Here is a 24,222-nt window from a genome sequence, read left to right as displayed (position 1 = left end):
AACGGGGTCTTGTTATTCCAGATAAATTCTGTTATGTCTCTGTTTTGTCATTATGTCTCTGTTTGTCATCTCCCATAATTTCTTCTTTGACCTCCAGAAGTATGCTTGCCGTACACATAAATTTAATGGTACTGTAAACATTTTGATTGCATGGATTCTACTGTCTAGGTCAATATTTATTAGTTTTCATTGTAATATGTTGCTTTATTTTTGATAATGTCTCTTTTCACATGTCCTTTGGAATTTGGGTAGAGGTAGAGAAAAAGCAGCAAAGTATTTCATCCTATAAGGTCTCTACAGGAATGGATATTTCTACTCAATATCATATTTTATGGCATAGTTTTGAACCATTGCTTTTGATTTGGATTCATTGATTTTGGAACCTGCTGTCTCCTTATTTTGGCCTAGTATGTCAAGTATTACTGGTAGATCTCTTTGAGTGTTAGCGGTATACAAGATGACATTATCTTCAAATAAGGTTATTTTCTCTTGTGCCCATACCAGTTATATCCATCCATAGTAGATCCTGTCAGTTTTATTGCTACAGGTTCTATGTATACTGCACAAAGTAGCAGTGCTAGAGGACAGCCTGGCCTGGTACCCCTTGCAAACTTAAAGCTGTTTGACATTTCTCCCATGGCTTTAACATAGGCCTCAGCTCCATTGTATGGCATCATTATTAAATCTACCTACTTTTTAGGGAAACCATAAGCTTAGAGCTTAACTAAAGAATCCGTTCTTGGTTTGTGATTAACTGTGGAGAAGTTTCATTTGAATTTGTATTTTATTCTTATCCCTATTTTTTACTGTTTGTAGGAAGGAAGGGATAACTTGTAGACAAGATTTACTTTGATTTATATTTTGTTGTTTTACCTTTAATTTTCACTGTTTGTCATTATAAATGGATCGGTCTTAGACAGGCAAACTCTAGTTATCTTAAGAGGACCTACTCAGCTATAAATTCACACAAAAACAGGATTGTTTAGATAAGCTCTGGATTGTCCTCTCTGTAGTCTGTTTGTGATTCATCAATCTTTGCTATTAAAAAGAGGTATGACTGTGAGGAACAGTGAGCAGAAGCTTCTGTGTGTGTTCAAGAATGAAGTAAAGGAATTATAGCTTTTATGTGACTTTCAGAAGTTGTACGGCCCGAGCAAGAAGTTTACTGTACTTAATTTAACATTTAGTTGCATATTGTTTGTGTGATTTTTCTCATAGAAGTTGATTTAGGTTTTCTTTGAATTCTGTGGTAACTGATTTTGATTATTTTCTTCTAAAGGTTTTTATTAATTTGCAGCTAAATATTTATTCCTTAAACTTAATGATTTGCTAAAGCACAAAAATCTTGTACAGTGTAATAAATGCTATGTATATTTAAAGGTAATGCCTAATAACACTGGTAGTTGGTGTTCCTTATGTCAAAAGTTGGATGATTTACTTACCACTGTTAGAAGTTAAATCTAGATTTACTGATGATGGCTGCACTTGTGCAATTGGCATGGCTTGGAGAATTGCTGTTATATATATTAATGACTGGACTGGTGAGATAAATAATGTTAGGCAAAGAGCAAATAGAACACATTTAGGAAATTATGTGTCTATTGTCTAAAGATCATTCAACCCCTATTAAACAAGACAATGTCCCTGACATCTTTGGAATTCCGGATGTAAGTATTCAGCAATCTGAGGATTCAGAGCATTTAAAAGGAAATACAAAAGAAAGAAAGACGTTCACAACAAATAAGGAAGAAAAAGAAACTGATAAATGTCTGTAAAGTGAAGAGAATACGTACTAAAATGGATACTGCATTGTTGTGTAATACACACATTACAGGGAATAACATTTTGCTATCAGAAAACCTCACAGAAAAAGGCAGCAGTTTTTCAGAAGAGAATGTAGAAAAAAGAGGTAGGGGACAGGTGAAAAGGAAAAAAAAATCTAAATTGAACATGGAAGGATTGAAGAACATTACTGTAAGAAAAAAGATGAGAAAGATAAACATTGTACATCCACAGGTTAAGCCATGTTGTCAAAGCCAGATGCATGAGAAGTGTATGCTTGGAAATGTAATACAAAATGAAAACAGTGGGATTAACGAGACTAATTGTGATGAGTATCATTCCTTTGTAACTATTAATAGAGCAGATATTACTGAATTAGAAGTTGAAGATTCCTCAGATCTGTTCAGAAAAGATATTCTTGTAATTGGAGATTCATTTAGTAGAGGCACTGATACTTATATCTGCAGAGAAGATAATGAACATCGAATAGTGTTACGCTTGCTAGGAGCAGAAATAGAGCAAGTGAGACAAGCCTTAGAATGCATTAATGTAAGGTGTGTTTTTTTTTTCATGTTGGTACAAATGATCTTATCCGCAAGGATTCATTGACTGTTAGTAGGGAACTTATAGCCCTCTTAGGTAGCACAGCTTTTACAGGTGTTAGGAAGTATTTTTAACAAATCAGATAGAGAAAGGAGTGTCAGATCACCGTAAATGAAAAGATTTTTTCGGTAAGCACCTACATGAAAAAATGTCCCATTTTAAAAAATGGAAATGTGTAGAGCATCTGAACCAAATTTTGGACACACATGTTCAGACAGGATGGCATGCATTTGTCAAATATTGCAAAATATGTGCTGCAAAAATTCTCTTCCCTGATCTTGACAAACACACAAACATTTTCATCCCTGCAAAATTTTTTTAACAGTTTACAGATAGCAACATTGGATGCATTTCTGATGGTTGTTAATGTTAGTAGCATTAATAATAGAGTCTTTTTTATTGGACAGTTTTCTACATTCCCACAAGACTGATATTATTGTTTGATAAACTTGGTTAAAGAGCAATGACTAGAAAACACTTCTGTCAGGATATAAATGTTTTACTGTAATAGACATTCTAACAAAAAATCAGATGGAGATGTTATGGTAGGAATTAAAGATAGTTATGTGACCTGTGATTATTACAAGTTAAATGATAAACCCAGTACTGTAGATTGTGTAACTGTGATAAACAACTGTTATATATTCTAAGGTTGTCTTTATTAAGTATACAGACCACCAAAGTCAATTGCTGATGATGTAATGGATTTCATGTATTTCTTGCATAAAACACAGGAGGGAAGAATAGTATAAGATGGGAACTTAAATTTACCAGAAACAGACTGGAATAACATTGATTCAATAACATTAGTAAGGAAATTATTCACAGCGCATGTTCAGGAGCAGCAGTTACTTTGGATTGTTAAAAAACCTACAAGGGAACAGAACATATTAGACATTTTTTGTGTTCCTAAAAAAATTACTCTTAGTTCATGTCAAGTTTTATCACCATTGATGTGCAGTTATCATGGGGTTATAATTCTGACAAATTGAAATCTAAAGCAATACACAGAAGATTAGTTACAGATTATATGGAAGCAAAACCGTCACTATGTAAAACTAATTGGAGTGATGCGTTCAGTGGAATAACTGCAAAAGGAATGGGGAGAGTTTTGGAAGAGAAACTGAGTGCAAAAAATTAGAAAAATGTTTAACATCAGGATCTAGGCATACAATATCAGGGGGATATATTTCCACAAGAACATACCTGATTTAGGTGAGAGACAAAAAATATAAGAAATGGAAAAGAGGTCAGACTACAACTTTGAAAACTGAAATAAACAAGCTGGACAAACAAATTAAGTACAATGTGAGACAAAATCAAGAACATTTGAAGAAAATTATATAAAGATATTGAACATAAAAGGAAACCATTTAACAGATACAGAAAATATGGAAGGAATAAAGACATGCAAATTGATAAACAATATGCAGATTCTTAAAGACACAGCAAATTATAGATATATTTACAAAATCTTGTGCAAAGCAGTTTGGTTCCACACAGTGGGGTGATAATTTGTCCTAGTGAAATCCAGATAACATCAGATATTGAAATCAAATTAGATTATATAAAACGAACTATGCAAACTGGATCCAAACAAAGCACAGGGAGAAGACGGAATTAGTAAGAGTAACCTGAGGACACTTCAGCAAGAACTTACAGTACTGTTATATCTGTTCTTTACTAGATCATGTAAATATGGAGAGATTCCTGAATTGATTGGAGACATGCACTTATGAAAGTAGACTTAAAGGTCTGCATGACTCTGGGTGTGTCCTAGTCCCCTTACCCTTAAAGATAAGTTTAATGTTGTGGAAAAATAATGGAGAAGGTAATATTGGATAAGTTATTGTCAGCACTGGAAAAAATGGACTTGAAACCATATATCACCATGCATATGTTGAAAATAAAACAGTGTAAGAAACTTCTCTGTGTGGAAGATTTTCAGTCCATATATTTCTAGTTACACTGTATATTAATCAGATCAGACAATAGTAATAGAAGTAGCGAACGTAAACTCGTCTTAAGTCAAAACAAAACAAAAAGTAAAAATAAAAAATATGTAATTGTACAGCATTACTAAGTATTCGAAAGTAATCCAAGCAAGGCAGGCAGTCTGTTTCCAGTCAAAAATCCTTTATTAAGTACACAGACAAGCGATCCAAGTAAAACAAAAATTGAGTAATAATTTCCTCACAAGTTTTCTAAATATATATATATACATTTTATCAGACATGGGAGTGGTTTATTGTGCTGTAAAACAAAGTGTTATTGGTACACATGTTAAATTCACATCCCTTCCCCCATCATTGTGACATTCAAGCTGGTCCTGCCCTACCTAGTAGCTGTTATAATAATATATAACCCTTATGTACTTTAAATAAAATTTATAATGATGTGGTACTTCTTATTTAACCAAATTATTAAGTAGATTAGTAAGTCTGTGATTTTATATTGTCTAAATAATAAAATCACAGACTTAATAATCTACTTAATAATTTGGTTAAATAAGAAGTAACACATCATTATAAATTTTATTTAAAGTACATAAGGGTTATTTATTATTATGACAGCTACTAGGTAGGGCAGGACCAGCTTGAATGTCACACTGATGGGGGAAGGGATGTGACTTTAACATGTGTACCAATAACACTTTGTTTTACAGCACAATAAACCACTCCCATGCCCGATAAAAAGTATATATATATATATATATATATATATATATATATATGTTTAGAAAGCTTGTGAGGAAATTACTACTCTATTTTTGTTTTACTTGGATCGCTTGTCTGTGTACTTAATAAAGGATTTTCGACTGGAAACAGAAAATGTATAATTGTACAGCATTACTAAGTATTCGAAAGTAATCCAAGCAAGGCAGGCAGTCTGTTATTACTTTTTGTTTTGTTTTGACTTAAGATGAGTTTATGTTCGCTACTTCTACTACTATTGTCTGATCTGATTAATATACAGTGATTAACTAGAAATATATGGACTGAAAATCTTCCACACAGAGAAGTTTCTTACACTGTTTTGCTTTTGGACCCACTACACTTTAATGGGTTGTTTTGAGACTTAGGGGATAACACGGAGAATACTTGTCATATGTTGAAAATAGATGTTACAGGGGGTAATACAATATAATAACAGCTATGAGTAAAAATTGTGTTGTGATGTAAGTTATATAGATTTAACTTCAGCATTCGACAGGATCATATACAAAACACTGATTCATAAATTAGTACAACTAGGTATTGTTGTATTCTTGACAAGATGGATAGATGCATGGCTTACAAATAGGACATGGCAAGTATCATACAGCAATTGGACAGGTGCAATTCTTGGTTGCAGTCAAGGTGTCCCACAGGGCTCTGTCCTACACCCTCACTTGTTTAGACAGTATCTTTCAGACCTGTCTTTTTCATCTTAGGTGTTCTACAGGCTATATGAAGATGACTTGAAATTAGGTAAACTGCCTACATGTGTTACAGATAAGGCATGTCTGCAAAATAACTTGATTAAATTGGCCATTTGGGCAAAGGAGATTAATATATGCTTAGTTTCTGATGTATTTATCATCATGAGATTTGGGAGGCATACATTGAAAAGTAAATATTTAATACAGCACACAGTGATTGAAACTGTAGATTCATTGAAGGTCCTGGGTAAATGGGTAGATCCAGATTTCATTTTTTTCTAGTCATATCGACCAATTAGTTAATGATAGTTATAAAACTATAGGTTGTCTAAAAATATTTATAAAGTCTAGAAAATCAGAAATGATGAAGTCGTTGTTTGTTAATTACATTAGCCCCAACCTTGAGTATGAAATAACTGTTTTCTTATAAGGCTTCCATAATGTTATGAGTACACCGAAAGAGTTTAGCAGAAATATAACAAGGGCATCCATGAATGTGAAAATTTAAGTTATTATAAAAGACTAAAATATCTGAACTTGTACATTCTCTCATATAGATATTTAAGAGGAAATCTTATTCAGGTATAAGGGTATTTAGAGACAACTACCTCTAGGAATGTTTGGGTTATCAGAGTAGTAGAGAGTCATCAGACAACCTATGCAGAAGATTCTGTAGGAAAGAGAAGTGTACTAACTGGTTCTCCAAGAAAGCAGCTGATGCATAGAACAGACTACCAAATTAAATTAAAAATATCTAAACTAGTACTTGCTTTAAGAACAGCCTGGACATTTATTATGGGAATAACTGTTTTGGTGTATTGGCAGTCTAGAAGGGCATTAATACCCGTGCTTGAAATATTTGTATGTATGTATATTTCAAAAGGACTTGCTGCCGGTATCCCCATCTTACTCTAATGCTCTTAAGATCAGATGCAGAAAAGGAATTTGGTAGAGTTTCTCCCCAAGTTTGTGCATTATGCTGTATAAGTAACGTTTTAGTTATATTGTCAAAAATCTGCCACCCCTCAATAAATCCATATTGATCTAGGATAAAAAAATTCTTTAATTTCTCAGACACCCTTTTTGCTATGCTGTCATGAATACTTTAGACTCCAGTTCATACAGAGAAGCATCAGTCCTAAATCAGACTATAAAGGGTCCCTACCTTCTTTGAGTATCGCTGACCAAATTGCAGATGTTCTTCGTGTTTCACTGTTGCAGTCATTACATTTGGGTAATCTGCTGGCAGGTTGCCCTCAGTCAGCCTGATTAACAAAGTCTTGAGTCCTTCATTGGTTTCTGTCCCTTCTACCATGAAGTCAGGTCGGCAGGGGTATAAAACATGCAGCCAATGCCATTACATCAGTCTTTCTTGCCGTACGGTGCCCGAAGCAGAAGCAGTTCCCAAGTGCCGGTCGGCCAACTCCTGAAATTTTCGTTTTCGAGTTTCAGAACCAAAGTCTTCAACTTAAAGCTAAGTACCCCATTGGGGAAACTTTTTTACTGACATTGGTAAGGAGCAAGAAAGTTAATAATTACATAACTTGTGGAAAGCAAATACCTCATAAAGATTTTCATTTGTACTGTATTCCTTGCGTAGGCCCTGACCATGGCGTGCCTTGCTGTCGGTTTTGTGCTTTATTTAATCAGTGCACTATCCATCGTCGGTACATTTTTGCCTCTAAATATTTCAGTTCTTGGTTTAATTATCCAGAAATGACGTTGTTTAGCCATCCGACTACAGGGATTCCAAAATAATGCAAAGAAAAAGACAGAGACAGGCTGTCGAGGTCCAAAACTGCCTACGGTGCTTCTCCTAAGCCGTTCGCCGGTACTCAGTGAGGTGCTTTCGCAGCCCCTGATACCCGCAACTTCTGACTCGCAGGCCTCTACTGAGACCCATTCAGAGTCCGGTATGCCGTGAGATGCTTCACCTATGGAACCCGCGGATGTCTCTACCTTGGATGGGTCCAGAGCCACTGTGCAGGCACCGGCTTCTGAGGGTGTATTCAGGCCTACAGACTTGCATATTAAACCGACTCCACCTTCTATACTAAGGCCTAAATCTCGATCAATGTCTAAAAAAACCTATGCCCAGGCCAAATGTTCAGGCCCCTATGCCTAAAAAACAAATGATCGAAATGGCTGAAGATCTTATTACTCTAATCAGGGGTAGTCAACCACCCCTTCTAAGAGGCCTAGGGCTGAGCTTGACTATGAATCTTCTGATCAGGACTCTGTTTCTTCTGATTCTTCTAATGACCTGGATTTGTCCATACCTACTTATGAGGATTCCGATGCAGAGGATTCCATTCCCTCTGCCCCCCCCCGGAGGACTTTTCTTTTGGGGAAACTTTACATACCTTAAGGGAGCATTTCCACTGGGAAAGTCAGGAATTTTCTGATTCAAAAAAGAGGCTTAGGGATTTCCTTCTTCTACCTCAGCATAGGCCTTTAGCTATACCTCCTGTACTAGACATTGTTGATGTGTTTTCAGAATCCAGTATGGCCCCTGATTCCCTGCCTCAGGCTCCTAGTAAACCTGACAAGATACTACAGGGTTCCTGAGTCCCACAAGTTCCTTTTCAAAAATCCTGTTGCGGATCCAAAAAACATTTCTCAGGGGCCTAAGGGCATTACGGCTTCTACTGCTAAAAATCCTACCCCTTCTGATAGAGACTCCAGGGTGCTAGATAGATGGGGTAAAAAGGTTTATACTTCTGCAACCTTGGCAATCAGGGCTTTAAACTGCCAATTTCATATGTTAAAATATCAACAGCATATTATTGGACTGCTTAAACAAAAAATTATGTTGATTTCTGACTGTGTGGGAAATAAAAATGTACATGATTTATTGCATTCTGCTGAACAAGTTGGAAAACCTACCTTGCAATGTGGTTTTGATTCTTTAGAGGTCTCTTGCAGGGCTGCTGTTACTGGGTCTGTGCTTAGAAGGCATGCTTGGCTTATGGAGCAATCTCTGCCTGATCATGTTAAAGTGAAATTGTTGAATGCTCCTTTAAATCAGGACCACCTGTTTGGCAATAAGGCTGAAGAAGTTCTAAAAAAGATGGAAGATAAAGCTAAATCTATGCAGACTGTAAAAGATTTCTTACAAGTGCAACCTCCAAGATTTAGTAGGCACTGGCTTACTAAGAACTGGTCCTTTCCAGCTCCTTCCAGATCCTCTCAAGCCAAACCCAGACACACCAAAAGCACCAGGTTTCAGTCCCAGGGTACTCTCAGAACCAAGCAATGGGGGGGGGCCCTCCACTTCCAAATCTGTAAATAACAAGACACCCCCCTATGGTAAATAGTCTCAATGACTTTCCTTTAAAATTACCAAGCACTTACCTTTTAGCCACCCCTTTGGGGGGGAAATTGCTTGTCATGCAAAAAACTGGGAACTCATAACCCAGGGCAGATAGGTTTAAATATAGTGTCCCAGGGATACAGATTTCATTTCCACACATTGCCAACACCAAATGGGTGGCCAGACCTGCCCCCAAATCAGTGGGCAGAGGCTCAAAAACAAGTACTTTCCCTCTTAAACATGGGGGCTATTCAACCGGTGCCAGAAGAGGAAAAGGGACAAGGTTTCTATTCCAGGCTTTTCCTGTTACCCAGAAAAGACAAATCATGGCGTATAATTCTGGACCTGTCTACTCTAAACACCTTAATGGACATTCCAAAATTCAAGATGCTGACTCTTCACCAGTTACTTCCTATGCTAGGCAAAAATGCCTGGCTGGCAACTCTAGATTTAAAAGAAGCTTACCTGCATATTCCAATCAGGGAATCTTGCAGAAGATACCTACGCTTCAAAGCAGGCTACTTGCATTATCAGTTCTCTGCACTGCCCTTTGAATACCCTGGACGCAGTAGACAAGCCAAAGTGCCTGGCTCCAGTAATTGCATTTTGCAGGCAAAGACATATTCATATATATCCATACCTGAACGATTGTCTAATTCAGGCAGAAAACCAGGCCATACTTCTAAATCATCTGGCATTTGTAAAAAGGGTTCTAACTTGTCTGAGGTACACCATAAATGAAAATAAATCACAACTGGTACCCTCTCAACAGATTACATTCCTGGGTGCAAGCTTGAATACAACTGACAAGATGGCTTTCCTCATGCCAAAAAGCAAATTCATTTGGTAACTTACTTCAGACAAGTGGCCACAAAAACCCTGCTATCTGCAAGACAAATACTGCAAGCCTTGGGGTTCATGGCCTCCTGCATTCTTCTAATTCCATATGCAAGACTGCATATGAGGAAACTTCAGTGGTACTTAGAAAGTTTATGGAGTAAACATTGTCACAGCCTGGAAACAATGATTCATATCATACCTTGCCCACGCCTGGAGTTCCTATGGTGGGCAAAGGCCTGCCACAAAAACAAGGGACTGCCATTCACACTACCCCCTGCTGCCCAAACACTAACTACAGATACATTAGACTATGCATGGGGGGCTTACGAGGCAGGGAAGTGCATTCAGAGCAAATTAAACCCAATTAAAATGCACCTGCATATCAATCAAAAAGAAATGTTAGCTGTACAGAATGCTCTGACAGCCTTCAAGGACCACATTCTTCCAGGACAACTAATGGTAAAGACGGACAACACCACTGTTATGTGGTACATAAACAAGCAGGGGGGTACACATTCCTACCCCCTCTGCAGACTAATGGTATTGTGGAACATGGCCTTGAGCTACCAAGTGCACCTACAATCTCAATTCCTGTCAGGAAAATTGAATACACTGGCAGACGGACTAAGCAGAAATCTCATGGACCCACAGGAGTGGAAACTGGAACCACAAATTTTCAACATGTTGACAAGCAAATTGGGGAGCACAGACATAGTTCTGGGGGGAGGCAAATAGATCTACTAGTTGGACAAATTTTGCATAAGGACTCCCCACAAAAAAGCCTGGAAAGTGGATGCTCTGTCCTTCAGCTGGAAAAACCTATCAGTTTACGCCTTTCCCCCTCTGCCTCTGCTCTCCAAAGTTCTGCTAAAAGTCAAACAGGACAAATCAAGAATGATTTTGATTGCTCCAGACTGGTCACGCCAGCACTAGTACCCACTCCTGTGCAGTGTGTCACAAATATCTCCCTGGCACCTGCCTCGGACACCTTCCTTGCTGTCTCAGCAGGAGAACCAAATTCTGCACCCTCAGCTCCCAACACTGAACCTTGCAGCTTGGCTAATCACTTAAATTCACCCTTAGCATCCCTCAGCAAACCTGTGATGGATGTCATCTTCGAGGCGAGAAGACTTAGTACTAGAAAATCTTATGCTGACAAATGGAAAAGATTCTGTGCCTGGAACCAGTCTTTAGGGATGGGCACAGCAGCACCCAATTTACCTCAGATTTTTCAATACTTAACTGAGATGCTTCACAAGAGCCTGTCTTTTTCCTCTATTAAAATCCATGCTTCAGCTATTTCAGCTCATTATAACACAGAACCACCCCTCTTTTCTCATCCCCTGCTCAAGCAGTATCTCAGAGGGGCAAAGAGCTTGAGACCACCCAGGAGAGCTCGTACCCCTGCCTGGGACCTTACTTTTGTTTTGGAGAAGCTCACTCTACCTCCGTTCGAGCCAGCTACTACTGTAGTCTTAAAATTTCTTTTTTGGAAAACAGCCTTCCTTTTAGCAATCACTTCAGCTAGAAGGATATATGAATTACAGGTCCTTATGGCAGTGGAGCCTTTCATCATCTTTCATGCGGACAGGGTATCTCTGAGGACCAATCCATCTTTCATGCCCAAGGTGGTTTCCAGTGTGGTTCTTAATCAGTCCATTCATTTGCCAACCTTCTATCCTAATCCACAAAACAAGGGGGAACAGATTCTGCATTCCTTGGATGTGCACAGACAACTTAGATTCTACTTGGACAGAACTAAATTTCGAAGAAAATCTGAACAATTGCTAGTAGCATTTGCTGCTGGGGCAGAGGGGAAGGCTATTTCAAAACAAACCATTTCTAAATGGATAAGCCATTGCATTAATTTCTGCTATAAGCACCATGGAAAACCTATCCCCCAGGGGATCATATCTCATTCCACCAGGGCTGCATCTACTTCTGCAGCCTTTCTCAGAGGTGTTCCTACCAGGGATATTCTAGAAGCTGCTACCTGGAGTTCTGTACATACTTTCACCAAGCATTATCATTTACCAATTTTTTTCTAAATCCAGAGCTAGCTTTGCCAATGTTGTCTTGCAGGGCCTTATAGCTGTCCCTAATGCTGCATAAATTCCTCCTCCCAACCATAGCTTTGGGAATCTACCCAAATGTAATGACTGCAACAGTGAAACATGAAGAACATAGTACAGTTGTGTACACTTACCATAAATGTAGATGTTCAAGTGTATTCAGTGTTGCAGTCCTGGTTACCCTCCCTCCAGCCCCCTGTTTTTCTCTGACTATACCTCTACTTTCTTTTACTATGCTTAAAAGCCTTTTTGGTGTATTTGCTTTTGGTTGGATGTATTTTTTTGTGTTTTTAATTTTATTTGCTCCTCATTTGGGGGGCACCTGTCATCTGGGGCAAGAAAAACTGATGTAATGGCATCGGCTGCATGTTTTATACCCCTGACGACCTGACATCATGGAAGAAGGGACAGCAACTGAAGCAGGACCAAAGACTTTGTTAATCAGGCCGACTGAGGGCAACCTGCCAGCAGATTACCCAAATGTAATGACTGCAACAGTGAATACACTAGACATCTACATTTATGGTAAGTGTACAGAACTGAACTTTCTCCATGTCCTTTGCTGACCAAACTGCTCTTTTCCATATCCTTGTGGTATCTCCCTTCATTAATATCTCTTTAATTCAGCAACAGACCTTTGGAAAGAGCTATTTACTTATTTCCTCTGCTGTCATGTTGTGTAATAAGCAGTCTATGGTTTGCCTTCAACCACTGGAGATGTTATTCCTTCCAAAAATCTCCTGATTAACCTAATCCTCTGTTCACTGTTCTCTCGCATGAAATCTCTCATAATCCCTACATAATCCCTCCAGTATCTTCCCTGTTTATGTATATATTTTGCCTGTATCTGGAGCTTTCAATGTCATTATATTCCTTTCCACTTCTTGCTGCCTTAACTTCTATGCTATCACTTCTGTATTTCTGGGATTCAAATTAAAATATAACGGCATTAATACTAGTTTGTATTCTTCATTGATTATCTCCAAGTTCTCTATCACTTCTTCCCCTGCTTTCCGCCAATGTTCCCGTTCCTGCTCCATTATTCTGCGTTCCCTTTGTAGAAATTTTTTTCATCCTTTCCAACATCTCCAACACTTGTTCCTTGTTCTTATCTCCCTCCTTATCTGATATTACATTTAGTATATTCCTCTTCACGTTCTCCATCTCTATACTTTCCAGCTCCCTGTTTCTTTTCTAATAACTGCTGTCATAGTACTGTTTCTATCCAGCTTTTATTTTTTTTCAATAAGTGAGTTAGAAAGTGCCAGTGCTTTAAACCTGTACCAATGTAAGCCTTTCCTAACATCAATACTAGACTATGGTCGGTATAGTTAAAGGGTTTGTCTCACAGGCAACTACTTTGCCTTTGTGTTCTATAGATATATATTTATTCTAGTTGAGTCTAGTTCAGTTCCTATCCTTTTTGGCTTTATATGTAAAATGACTTCTTCCCTCTCCATTATGTCCTTCTAACCAAACACCTTCACATATTTTTCTAAGAATTTGGCTTATTTTCTTAGTGTATTTTGCCGATGGCCACCCAAGCCATCTGCTCCATCTGTTATTATCAAGTCATCTGCTCCATCTGTTAAGTTCCAATCGCTCCTATTAATAGTGTACCTTGCTGACTTGCCACTGCTTCCTCCAGTATATCCTTTAATTCTTTTTGTTAGTTTTTCACCTTCCCAGTTATCTTAAATTTGCAAACAGGGTAAACATACCATAATTACTGTATGAAGAAAAAGAAAATTATAACTTTTTATAAGGGTCAGAATTCCCTTTTTTCTCCTTTTATATGTGAGCTGTATCCAACCATGTCACTCTTTTTATGAAATGTTTACATTCATTCTCATTTAAATATGTTTCTTGTAACAATATTATATGAACTAAGCTTTTATGCACGTATGTCATTATTTTCTCCTGTTTCATTTCTTCGTCAAATCATTAACATTCCATGTCATAATTTGAAATCTACTCATCACCATTTTATATTCATTAACCTTGCACTTATTGGTAGTAAAGACTTTCTGTTTATCCCTTTTTTGTCTACATTGTCTACAACTAAAAAATATAAAAATAGCAATGTTTTTGCTGCAGTCACGTCATTCCCCCTTTTCAAGTACCCATCCTTTAAGTTTTCCAGAGGACATACATAAAAACATTTCTGTAATACATTTAATTGCTGTACTATATACACATTATTCTCATTGACTTTTTCCTGCAAAGTAAGAGCCCCGGTGGTGCAGCGGTAGCGTTGTTGCCTCACAGCAAGAGGTTCTCCCGTTCGATTCTCGGCTTGGGTTGGGAGTGCCTTCTGTGTGGAGTCTGCATGTCCTCCCCACGGTGGAGTGGACGTTTGAAAGACATGCATTGAATGGGCATGCCTTTGTTGAAGGTTGGGCATCGGGCTAGCAACTCGACACCATAAAAAACAACTGCCAGTCATTAGCGGACCGGAATTCCGCTGTGGCAACCCCTAACCGGGAAAAGCCAAAAGACAAACAACAGCTAGAGCAACCACCACAGGTCAGTGCCCATGCAAGCCACAATAATCTGAGTATGCTGAAATACAAATTAAGTTGCCTCTCCCACTTAGCCACCTTTCTATTTACCAGTTCTATCATATTTTGCTCTTTTGCTGTCCCTTGCACTTCTGATATTCCCCTTTCATTTCAAATAGATAGTAATGACCCTTGTAAATGACTAATTTTTCCATCCTTAAGATAGAGTTCCTTGACTCCTTTCCTCTCAAAACAGTTATAATCCACTTCTTTCACCTTCTTCTTTTTCACCCATTTTCCCTCATCTTATTTCTCTTTTTTTTCTTTTTCTCTGTTTTCTGTAGAAACTTCCCATCCAATTTTGTTTACAAGATATACAGAACAAGCTATATTGGCCTACTTATTATAAATAAGACCTCTTCTTTTGAACTTTCCAGGTTTCCAGTTTAATTCAATGAAATTAGCCAATGAGACATACCATATTAGAGGTTTCCTCCTCTGAATGACAGTCCCACAGATGCAGGTGAACTCCCCACTCTCTTAACCATTCTCGCTCTTTTAGTCTACTTTAGTCCCACCCCTTCTAGAATTTTACTCATTTTCATTGGCTAACTCTTACTTTATTCTTTAAAAAAGGACTCCCCGTCTTCGCTACAGCTGTGAACCATATGACAGATTCCCCCTTAAACACTTTTCTTTTTAATAAAACATCTCAGAAGTATTATTTGCTTGCCAGTTGTGTGTGCCAAAGTTAGATAAACAAGATTTATTCTTTATGGTTCTATCTCAGCCATTTTCTCTCCTACTAACTTTGCTAATACTGACATTTTTATTTTCCTGGTAGAGACACAGCAAAAGTCCTGCACTTCTTTTTGTTTCTCCTCCATCTTATACTTGAACATCGGCTTTACTGGCATCCTTTCCATTGTAGATCTTGATCACATAATGGAATTTTCATTTCCTCTGGTGCCAAAATTACTATCCTTTTGTATCTTCTTGACTATCCCAATCACTTTTAGCACCTGTAATGCTTGCTCTGCTTCAAAGAATGGCTTATAGCCACTTGAAAAAAAAAAACATTTTTATTGTTAGTGGGTAAGTGATTCTATATCCAGGGGACCTTTCTTTGCATAATCTGATTGCCTGCAAAAATGTGTTGCTGCCTTGTTCCCACAAATACTGAAAACTGGTTGCAGGAAGGAAGACACCAAACACAAAACGTAAAAACAAGCAGTTTAATCCAAAATGAAGCACTTTTCATCGCAGTGAATACTGTGACTTCAGATAAAAACAACATTGAGAGCATGCCCTTAAGTAGCCAGTGAGCAGTAGTTAATTAATTAAATAGTTAACCAGTATTAGTTAAACTACTGCTCACTGACTACTTAAGGGCATGCTCTCAATGTTGTTTTTATCTGAAGAAGTCACAGTATTCACTGCGATGAAAAGCGCTTCATTTTGGATTAAACTGCTTGTTTTTACGTTTGGTGTTTGATGCCTTCCTTCCTGCAACCCATTTTCAGTTTTATGTTTTTTCACCGGCTTGTGTCTTTTGTTCCCACAAATAGTCATTATCAAGAACATTTCTAGTGTCCTTTACAAGCAACTTCTTCAGTTTTTTTTCCACTATGCTGATAGTAAGGATACGGGCATATCATTTGAAAGACAGAACTATCAGATATCTGTCCTGGAAGAAATACCCTGTGGGTTTTCTCAATTAGAGTAGAAGTAGATAACACTTTGAGCAATGTCATGCACCTACGGTCCACTACAGCTAGACCATATTTTTCAGCATTTGCTGACGATACGCTGGATTTAGGTAAAGATCAGAATAATACTTGAATGCCAATGTTTTATAGTAGTAATGTAAATAAATTCACAAATGTGGTTAAAAAATAGTGGCCCATATTGACTATTAAAGACGAAATCAGGAAAATCAGGACAGTGGGAGATAACCCTAGTTTTTCATTTAAAAACAAGAAGTCCCTTAGGAACGTGTTGTGTTATTGGGATTACAATAAGGCTGATACAGGGCATCTACTTGGTATTATGCAACCCTGTAATAGTTGCTGGTATTGTACTTATATAGACACCACAGGCATATTTACACATCCAGACACTGCTTCTATCCTAAAAGTATAGACCTTACCAGACTGTAACACAGCCAATCTGATATATTTGGCTGTTTGTCAGATATGTTTCAGTTTCTATGTTGGCAAGACCAGCCGCATCCGTGAACACATTTATGTCAATGCATTACTCTCTAAATTGGTATTAATGCCAAAGCATATCGCCCTGGTTGGGTTTTCACATGAATTTAAATTTATGGTCATACAGAGAGTATATGGTAGTAACAGAGGTGGTGATATAGAGAGTTACATAGAAACACAGGCGGTTAAGTGGATGTTGAGGTTACAGGCAGATAGGAGCCATAGCAAAACCTACCTATGTAACTCTCTTTGTTTCAAAAATTGCTTTAATGAAATCTTTTCATTTAAATCTTTAAAACCAAATACATAAAAAATTCATAGTAGCTGTTAGGAGTAAAGTCTTTTATATGTGCTTGTCACTTTATTCCACAGGAGACACCTTACTGGATGTGATGATTTCATTAAACTATTTAAACAGTGGTGTCAGTTGTTTTATGTCTGATGAAGCAGTATTTATACTGCGAAAGCGCTCACATTTTTACTATTAAAAGGATTATATATTTTATTCATCGAGTTCACTCAATCCTTTTATGAGTTCTTTGCTTTTACTGTAGAATTACTTGATGATGGTTATTGGTTGTGCAACATACAGTGGTTCTGTGAAATGACAGAGTAAAACAGTTTGTGATAGAAACCCTTGGGGTTATTTCTTTTATTTTTTTATATTTAAAAAGTATAGTTTCCTGAAAATGGATTATCTTGGGGAACATAAATATCCTTTTTATTCATAACAGTTTTTTTTTTTTTTTGTCGATTTTATTTGATTTCTGGTTAGCTGTAAGTAAAACTGTGCTTGAGGTTGTGGTTGACTAATAAATGTTCCAGCAGGAGTTGTAAAGCTATTTTCTTCTTCCTGGCTGGAGCATTTGTCAGCTAGTCACTGGATTCATGCTACCTGTGCAGGACAGTGCAGTGGTGCAGCAGTAGCATTGTTGTCTCACAGCAAGAGGTTCTCTGGTTCGATTCTCGGCTGGGGTGTCTTCTGTGTGGAGTCTGCATGTCCTCCCTGCACTCATGTGGGTTTCTTCTGGGTGCTCCGGTTTTCTCCCATGATACAATGGTATGCATCTAGAGCATTTGCGTTTCTCCCTGGGCCTCTGCAGAAAATTAGCTTTACTCCAAGTTGGACTTTCCAGGTAAACAAATGTTAAATAATTTAAAAAAATGCATGATTTACTAATGGCATGGTGCAATCTGTTTTCAAAGTGTTTTACTTATTTTCACCCAGCTGTTAATGCAAATTTCAGACTGGTTACTATGTCTACATTAATGCAAAGTGTACACCACCAACCTTCTTAGAGCAAGTTGCATCGGGGTGATAATAGGTGGAATACTGACAGGAGTAAAAGTTCTAGAGGAATTTACTCACAACTGGCCAGGTGGTCCAGAAGGGAGTTAATTTCTGCAAAACATCCATCCTGACAGGTATTATTGCCATCATAACTTGCTAAGATATATAAAATCATAAGTTCTTTTCCATATTTACTTTTTATTTGTTTCTTTTGCCATTGTTTTAGTCCTTGTGATCCTACAGGGGCAGGAACTGTATAATATTAAACACCATTAGAGCTGAGTAATTATTTGGGTCAGCTTTGCCTCCTGAGTTTTTGTATTGGTTGAATCAAACTGCATGCTCCCTAATGTAATATAATGCGTGAATAAATATTTTGTTTGAGCCTTCATTTTTCTCAGTGTGTGTATAGACGGCAGGCATTCTGTGCTAGTTTTTACCCCCCCCCTTTTTTGGACGATGGTGACAACAGCCCTAATACATAAAAAAAGCCAGAATATTCTTCCCCAAAAAACACATGCTTAATACAAAAATCTGTTAAGGCTAGCAGTTTGCAGCAGTAAGTTTTTTTATGTTTTATTTATTTATTTATTTTGTTAGCAAGCACTTAGAAATGAAACATAGTCTACTCGCAGATGTACATGTGGTCAGCAGCAAAGTCATTGCCTCTACTTATGGAGAGTGGGCAGATTATTTCTTACTTAGACACGTGACACTGTAAGTCTTGTAAACCCAGAATGAGTTAAACTGTAACACAAATGTAGGAAGTCTGTTCTTAAGTATAAAGTATAAATGAAGTTATTTAAGGAGACAGTAGTTGTTAAGATGAAGAGGGAAGTAATATGTTTGGTAAGTCATTCAGCTCCTGAAAGGCTGGAAGTGCCTACTGCCATGAGAGATGGAATGGGGTACTGTTAACAGCAAGTGACAAACACAAGACTGAAGGTGAATTGATAGTATACTTATTTGGCTAGTGGACTGCAATGGGTACTGCTGTGACACTATCTCTATGTATTTCCAGGAGTAAGGATGCATAAGAAACAGGCCCAGAGAAATTAGCCAGTGCTTGAGAAGTATCTGGGTACCTGTTGAAGATGTAAAGTTCATATCTGCGATCCTCAGAAAAGCAAAATTAAAAGTCTGAATTGGAGGATATGTGCTAAATTTGAAATTGCTGTATCACTGGCTTTTCTCCCTTCTCCAAGATTCAGGTGATTTTAGAGTTGCTATATATATAAATAGGAGGGGTGTGGTGGGCACCACCTTCCATATCAGGTATGGGGGGTGAAATGAATAACAACATGTTTGCAATTCAAAAAATAAACTCAAAATCCAGTATTTTCTGTCTGAAGTGTCAGGACTTGCACGTTTGCTAGAGATGACAGAACTGTCAGTATAATCTCTGTACTGTTGTGCACACTTCTGTGACCTCTCTGACCACGAAAACAAAACATCTGCCTAATAGTAGAGATCTGCTGCCTTTCTGTTCCAACTCCAGGCAACAAGAACAGCAATCAGTGTTGTCCCTAAACCTCGCTAAAGTTATGCATGATGGTTCTATTGAGGTCATTTTGTGATATAACAAGTTTAAACATTTTCTTTATTGATATTGAATGTTCCCTTGACTAGAGAACATCATAGAAGAATGCTTCAGTAAAAAGGTTCTGGTTTATCCTTTCCATGTAACCAGTACACTCATTTCCTTTTCCTATTTGCAATAATCCTTCAAGCCTCTGTTCAGTCTTTGCTGAGATGCTTGATTATTTCTGACTGGCAATCCCAATACAGGAAGAGAACATGGGGGGATCATTATCATCCAAAACCACCAAAACCCGAACAATGAAGAAAAAAACAACAGGATACAGGTCCAGAAAGCAATTTATTATACTTAACGCCTCGGCCAGGAAAGCCTTCAAGACGTAATCGTCATTATGACCATTATCATACCTAAATAAAGAATCATAATCTAACTGTTAAGCCTGCAGCAAAGGCCAACAAATTATTGGGGTACTCAGTTTGAAGAGTGGAGTTTTAAGTGCTGAAATAGTAATGCCACTGGGCAGACCTGTGGTAAAGCTTTATCAGTAATGTGCTCTGTTCTAGAAGCAATTCAAAGACAAAGAAATTAAGCTGCTGAAGAAAGTGCGGGCATCATTATGAAAATAGGATAAATGAAGCACATGTATGAAGAGAAGCTACAGAGTCCATTAATGTTAAATTTAGAGTAGAGAAAAGAGAAAACACCTTTGATAAGGACACATGGGATAGTGAAAGGAAACGTGAAAGAGTAGGGGAACTGGGACTTCGGAAGGAAGATGGTAGAAAAAGGAATAAGGGGAAGTCATATGGCTCTTGGTATGCAATAGGTATGAGGAAATGTTGTTGGGGGGATAAAGCTGAGTTATTGCAGTAGGTCTTGGAAGCTGGGATAGGAAAACACTTTAAATTACAGCATAATCATTAAAATTAACAAACATGCTAATACAGCATAATCATTAAAATTAACAAACATGCTAATACAGCATAATCATTAAAATTAACACAAACATGCTATTAGCATGTTTGATGTATGTCTTAGCCATGGATTTTCCAAATAAATATTTATTATTTATTATTATTATTATTATTATTTTAGTTCCATGAGCTCTAGGAAAATTCTCAAGAAAATCCTGAGGTTGTATTCATACTAACTGTTGTCTTGGTCAAGTTAGATTCAGAGTGTCAAATAAATGTTGCATTTATGTACACCCTGCTCCCATCAGTCAATGTCTTTAGTATGCATTGTTGCATTTGTATTTCTTACAGAGAACATGCCACCTTATTACTAACTTTATGGTAATCTCCGAAAGTTGGTTTGAATCATGGGCACACACTGTGTCCATGTCTCTTTTGGAAGGCACACTTCCCCTCCATTCATGTCATTCTCTTTTACATGTGAAAATATCTCAAAGTATGCATTCATTATAACTTAATAACCCACTCCAGCTTGATGTACTCCACTACATCTGAGAGGTCGCATTAATTTATCTGCAATTGTTTCGATGTGTTATGTTTACTCAGTTCTAGAGAATTTGTACCTTTTCTTAACAGTGTCTGCTAATGTAGCATTTTTCCTACTGAGTGAACAATGGTTTAAGCTGGAAGTACTGGAAGTGTTGGACCATAGTGTATTGCTAAAGTAGAACTTATCACTGTTTTACTAAATCTTTACCTGGAAAAGATATAAATATGGCAGAACATTTGCTTACCAAATCTTTACCTGAAACAGATATAAATATGGCAGAACATTTGCTTTATTTGGAGACTCTGTTATGGCAGTATGGCTAAAATCAGCTATAATATACTGTCAAACTGGTAAAATACAGAATCAGGCAAATATAAATACGACGGTAAAAGGCACATCTGGTTTGGTTAGAAGCATTTCAAAATCTGGATTATCTACTGCTTCTGAAAATTGCATATTCTTTGTCAGGACCTCATTTCCAATTTTGTGGACACACAGTAGGAGTAATATTAACGTAGTCTGAGCATTGTCAACATGTTGATAGACCGGAGCTGAACATAATGAAATTTATAATGATTCCCGATCTGGCACAAGTCTGTTTTCAGTGTTTCTTCATGCAATCAGACTTGGGAGTTATAGTTATTTGTTAGTCTTCATTGATTTACCTAGAATCCACCAGCACCCTAACAACACAATTTTAGCATGTAATGATTTCTGTATTTTTTTTTGACAGTGATAAAACCAAAGCTTTGTTGCCATATTGCTGATCCTAACAATAATAAACTAAACATTTTATGTTTGGGTAGTGATCCCGATAGTCATGTAGATAACAGAAATAGGGGCATTCTTCATTTTGCTAGTGTACATATATTTGGAAATATTTTGTGAAAAATATTTTGTCTTGTTATTTCTTTGTCCACATGGGTGTTTGCCAGGTGTTGTAGTTTGCTTTCACATCCTAACATTACGCTGTTAGTGAATTGACTATTCTTTGAATTGTCTAAAGGTGAGTGTGTGTGTGTGTGTGTGTGTGTGTGTGTGTGTGTGTGTGTGTGTGTGTGTGTGTGTGTGTGTGTGTGTCCTGTGGTGGACTGGTATCCTATCTATACAGAGTGCCAGGAGTGGATGTGGCTCCTCATAAGGTTTGAATCAGATAAAGTAAGCATTTGGAAAATAAATGACCACTAGATATGTAATACATTTAATTTATCCCATATTAGCTAAGATGTACAAGCTATAATGTCATTTTCATAATTTTTCTTAGTTATTAACTTCATCATTATACTTGGGTGTTCTTCATTATGGTTTAATGACTTATGTTGGTTCTTTATATCTAAGGTTAAATATTTTGAAGTTTTGTTTAGTTCTGATTCATTGTTTGTACTAAAAAATGATCAGAACTCATCACCATGAAAGGTATTTGCCTTACAGTAAACAATTTATACAGAAGTCCCGAATAACATAATAATCGTTATTAAATCTCTGTAATTATTTATTATCTGGTAATTTTATTTCATTATTCCTTTGAAACTGGAAATAACTCTGTTTCATTATCATTGTAAGTTTAAGATCCCAAAATTCCATACATGTTTGACACATGATGCAATTACTTTTAAGATTTATTTGTTTATGTAGAAATTTACATTGGCATGTTCTTTCTGACTTTTCTCTTCCTTAAAGGCTTTAAACCATTGACTAGGTGTTTATAAACTGTTGTTTTTGTATGCAATTAACTATTCTTGTGCGGTACTCAATTTTATGCAAATTGTGCTTGTTTTGTGCAACTAAAATGGAAATATAAATTAATATACCAATAAAAATCTATATTCCCTTAGTTCATTGCCTTGCTATATGTTTTTTCTGGTATTTGATTTTTATAGCTCTCATAATTCTATAACTACATAACAAATCTTTAAGTAGGCTGTGATGTTTAGCGCTAAAGTTATTGTTTTTATTAATTTTACCTGACACTTAAATATATACACATATGTTGGGTTTTGTAGTCTTTCTAACAGACATATTTTTAGTATCGTAAACAGTTTGCTCGCATTTAAACCATTAACATTTTCCTTGGCTTTAGTAATAATCTGAATTTTTGTTTTTTCCCTGCTTTTCTTGCAGTTTTTTGCCTTTGTGGTGACATTATGCTACTCTGCAAGTACGTACTTATGTTATACAGCATGGAGATCACGCGATCAAGGACCATGATCAGTATTTAAAAAGTAAAGCATACCTGTCTGGGATCTAGAAATATGAATACCTGCTACAAAAGTGTGTCTCTGGCATTCCTGCGTGGCTACTCAGATTATGGACATGTCTGACTTCATTGGCAGTTTTTGAAGAAAGCCATGAACTGCACTATGATGCAACTTGGACACTTTATGTGTACAGTATTATACTGTAACATGGGCAGTGGACCGTTTCATTTTGAAAAATGTTCTTGTAGTGCTGATATATTATGTTTTTACTTTGTAGAAATGGTGAATTTTGAACTATTTATAACATATGTTTGTACTGGTAAAGAGTAGCCAGTGCCAGGCAATTGAAATTGTATTAAATTAAAAACTGTTCCTACAGTGTTTTAAATTGTTGTGAGCTTCTGACTGTGGTATACAAACATGTAAGATATCTACTTTAAATAACAGCAAAAAGTCTATAAATATTAAACCATGTTTACACAGATTACTGATACTTCCATTTTGTGTGTTTTTACCATTCACTTTTACGTAACACAGGATCTGTTTTTATAATGTATTCATTTATCCCCTGCTGAGAGTCGGACATCAGACCTCTTGTGATCAATTAGCCAAGTTCCTTCTCCTTCTTGGGGTGAGAACCAGTCATGGCAGACTGTCATCTAGGCAGGCAGCTGACATATGTTCTCCCTATAAAACAGAGCCCCTATAGGCCTTCATGTCAGTGAGTATGTGAGAGCTTCTGCATACGCTGTCACTAGAATTCTATACCTTCCCAGAGCACTGCTGCTTACATAACTTCGCATTAACAAGTGCATGTCTGTGGTCCATATGCTGCACACAATAGTCCAGCTTCATATGCCAGATCTAGAGTTAGAGCATACACAACCCACCCCCCTCAAGGTAGGTGAGCCAATGCCAGCTGCTCACATGTAACCCCCACCCCCACCCCTTAGGCAACCTTAGCTCAAGCTCAATGCCAAAAACTGC

The 24,222-nt window shown here is 37.2% G+C and overlaps 1 protein-coding gene across 1 annotated transcript in view; it reads left to right on the top strand.

Annotated features, from left to right (window-relative positions):
* CMTM8 (CKLF like MARVEL transmembrane domain containing 8) overlaps positions 1-23,728 on the top strand; it is a 321,880-nt gene extending 298,152 nt beyond the window's left edge. The window contains exon 4 of the mRNA XM_044066641.1: positions 23,159-23,728. Coding sequence (XP_043922576.1) covers positions 23,159-23,245 — 87 coding nt within the window. The 3' untranslated portion in view covers positions 23,246-23,728. The remainder of the gene's footprint in view (positions 1-23,158) is intronic.
* Positions 23,729-24,222: the final 494 nt, after the last annotated feature.

The sequence above is a fragment of the Protopterus annectens genome, chromosome 3.part1 (assembly GCF_019279795.1).
Source record: "Protopterus annectens isolate FY-2018-M chromosome 3.part1, PAN1.0, whole genome shotgun sequence".
Lineage (NCBI taxonomy): Eukaryota > Metazoa > Chordata > Ceratodontiformes > Protopteridae > Protopterus > Protopterus annectens.
Note: the sequence above shows the minus strand (reverse complement) of the source record. Positions and strands in the feature narration are given on the sequence as shown.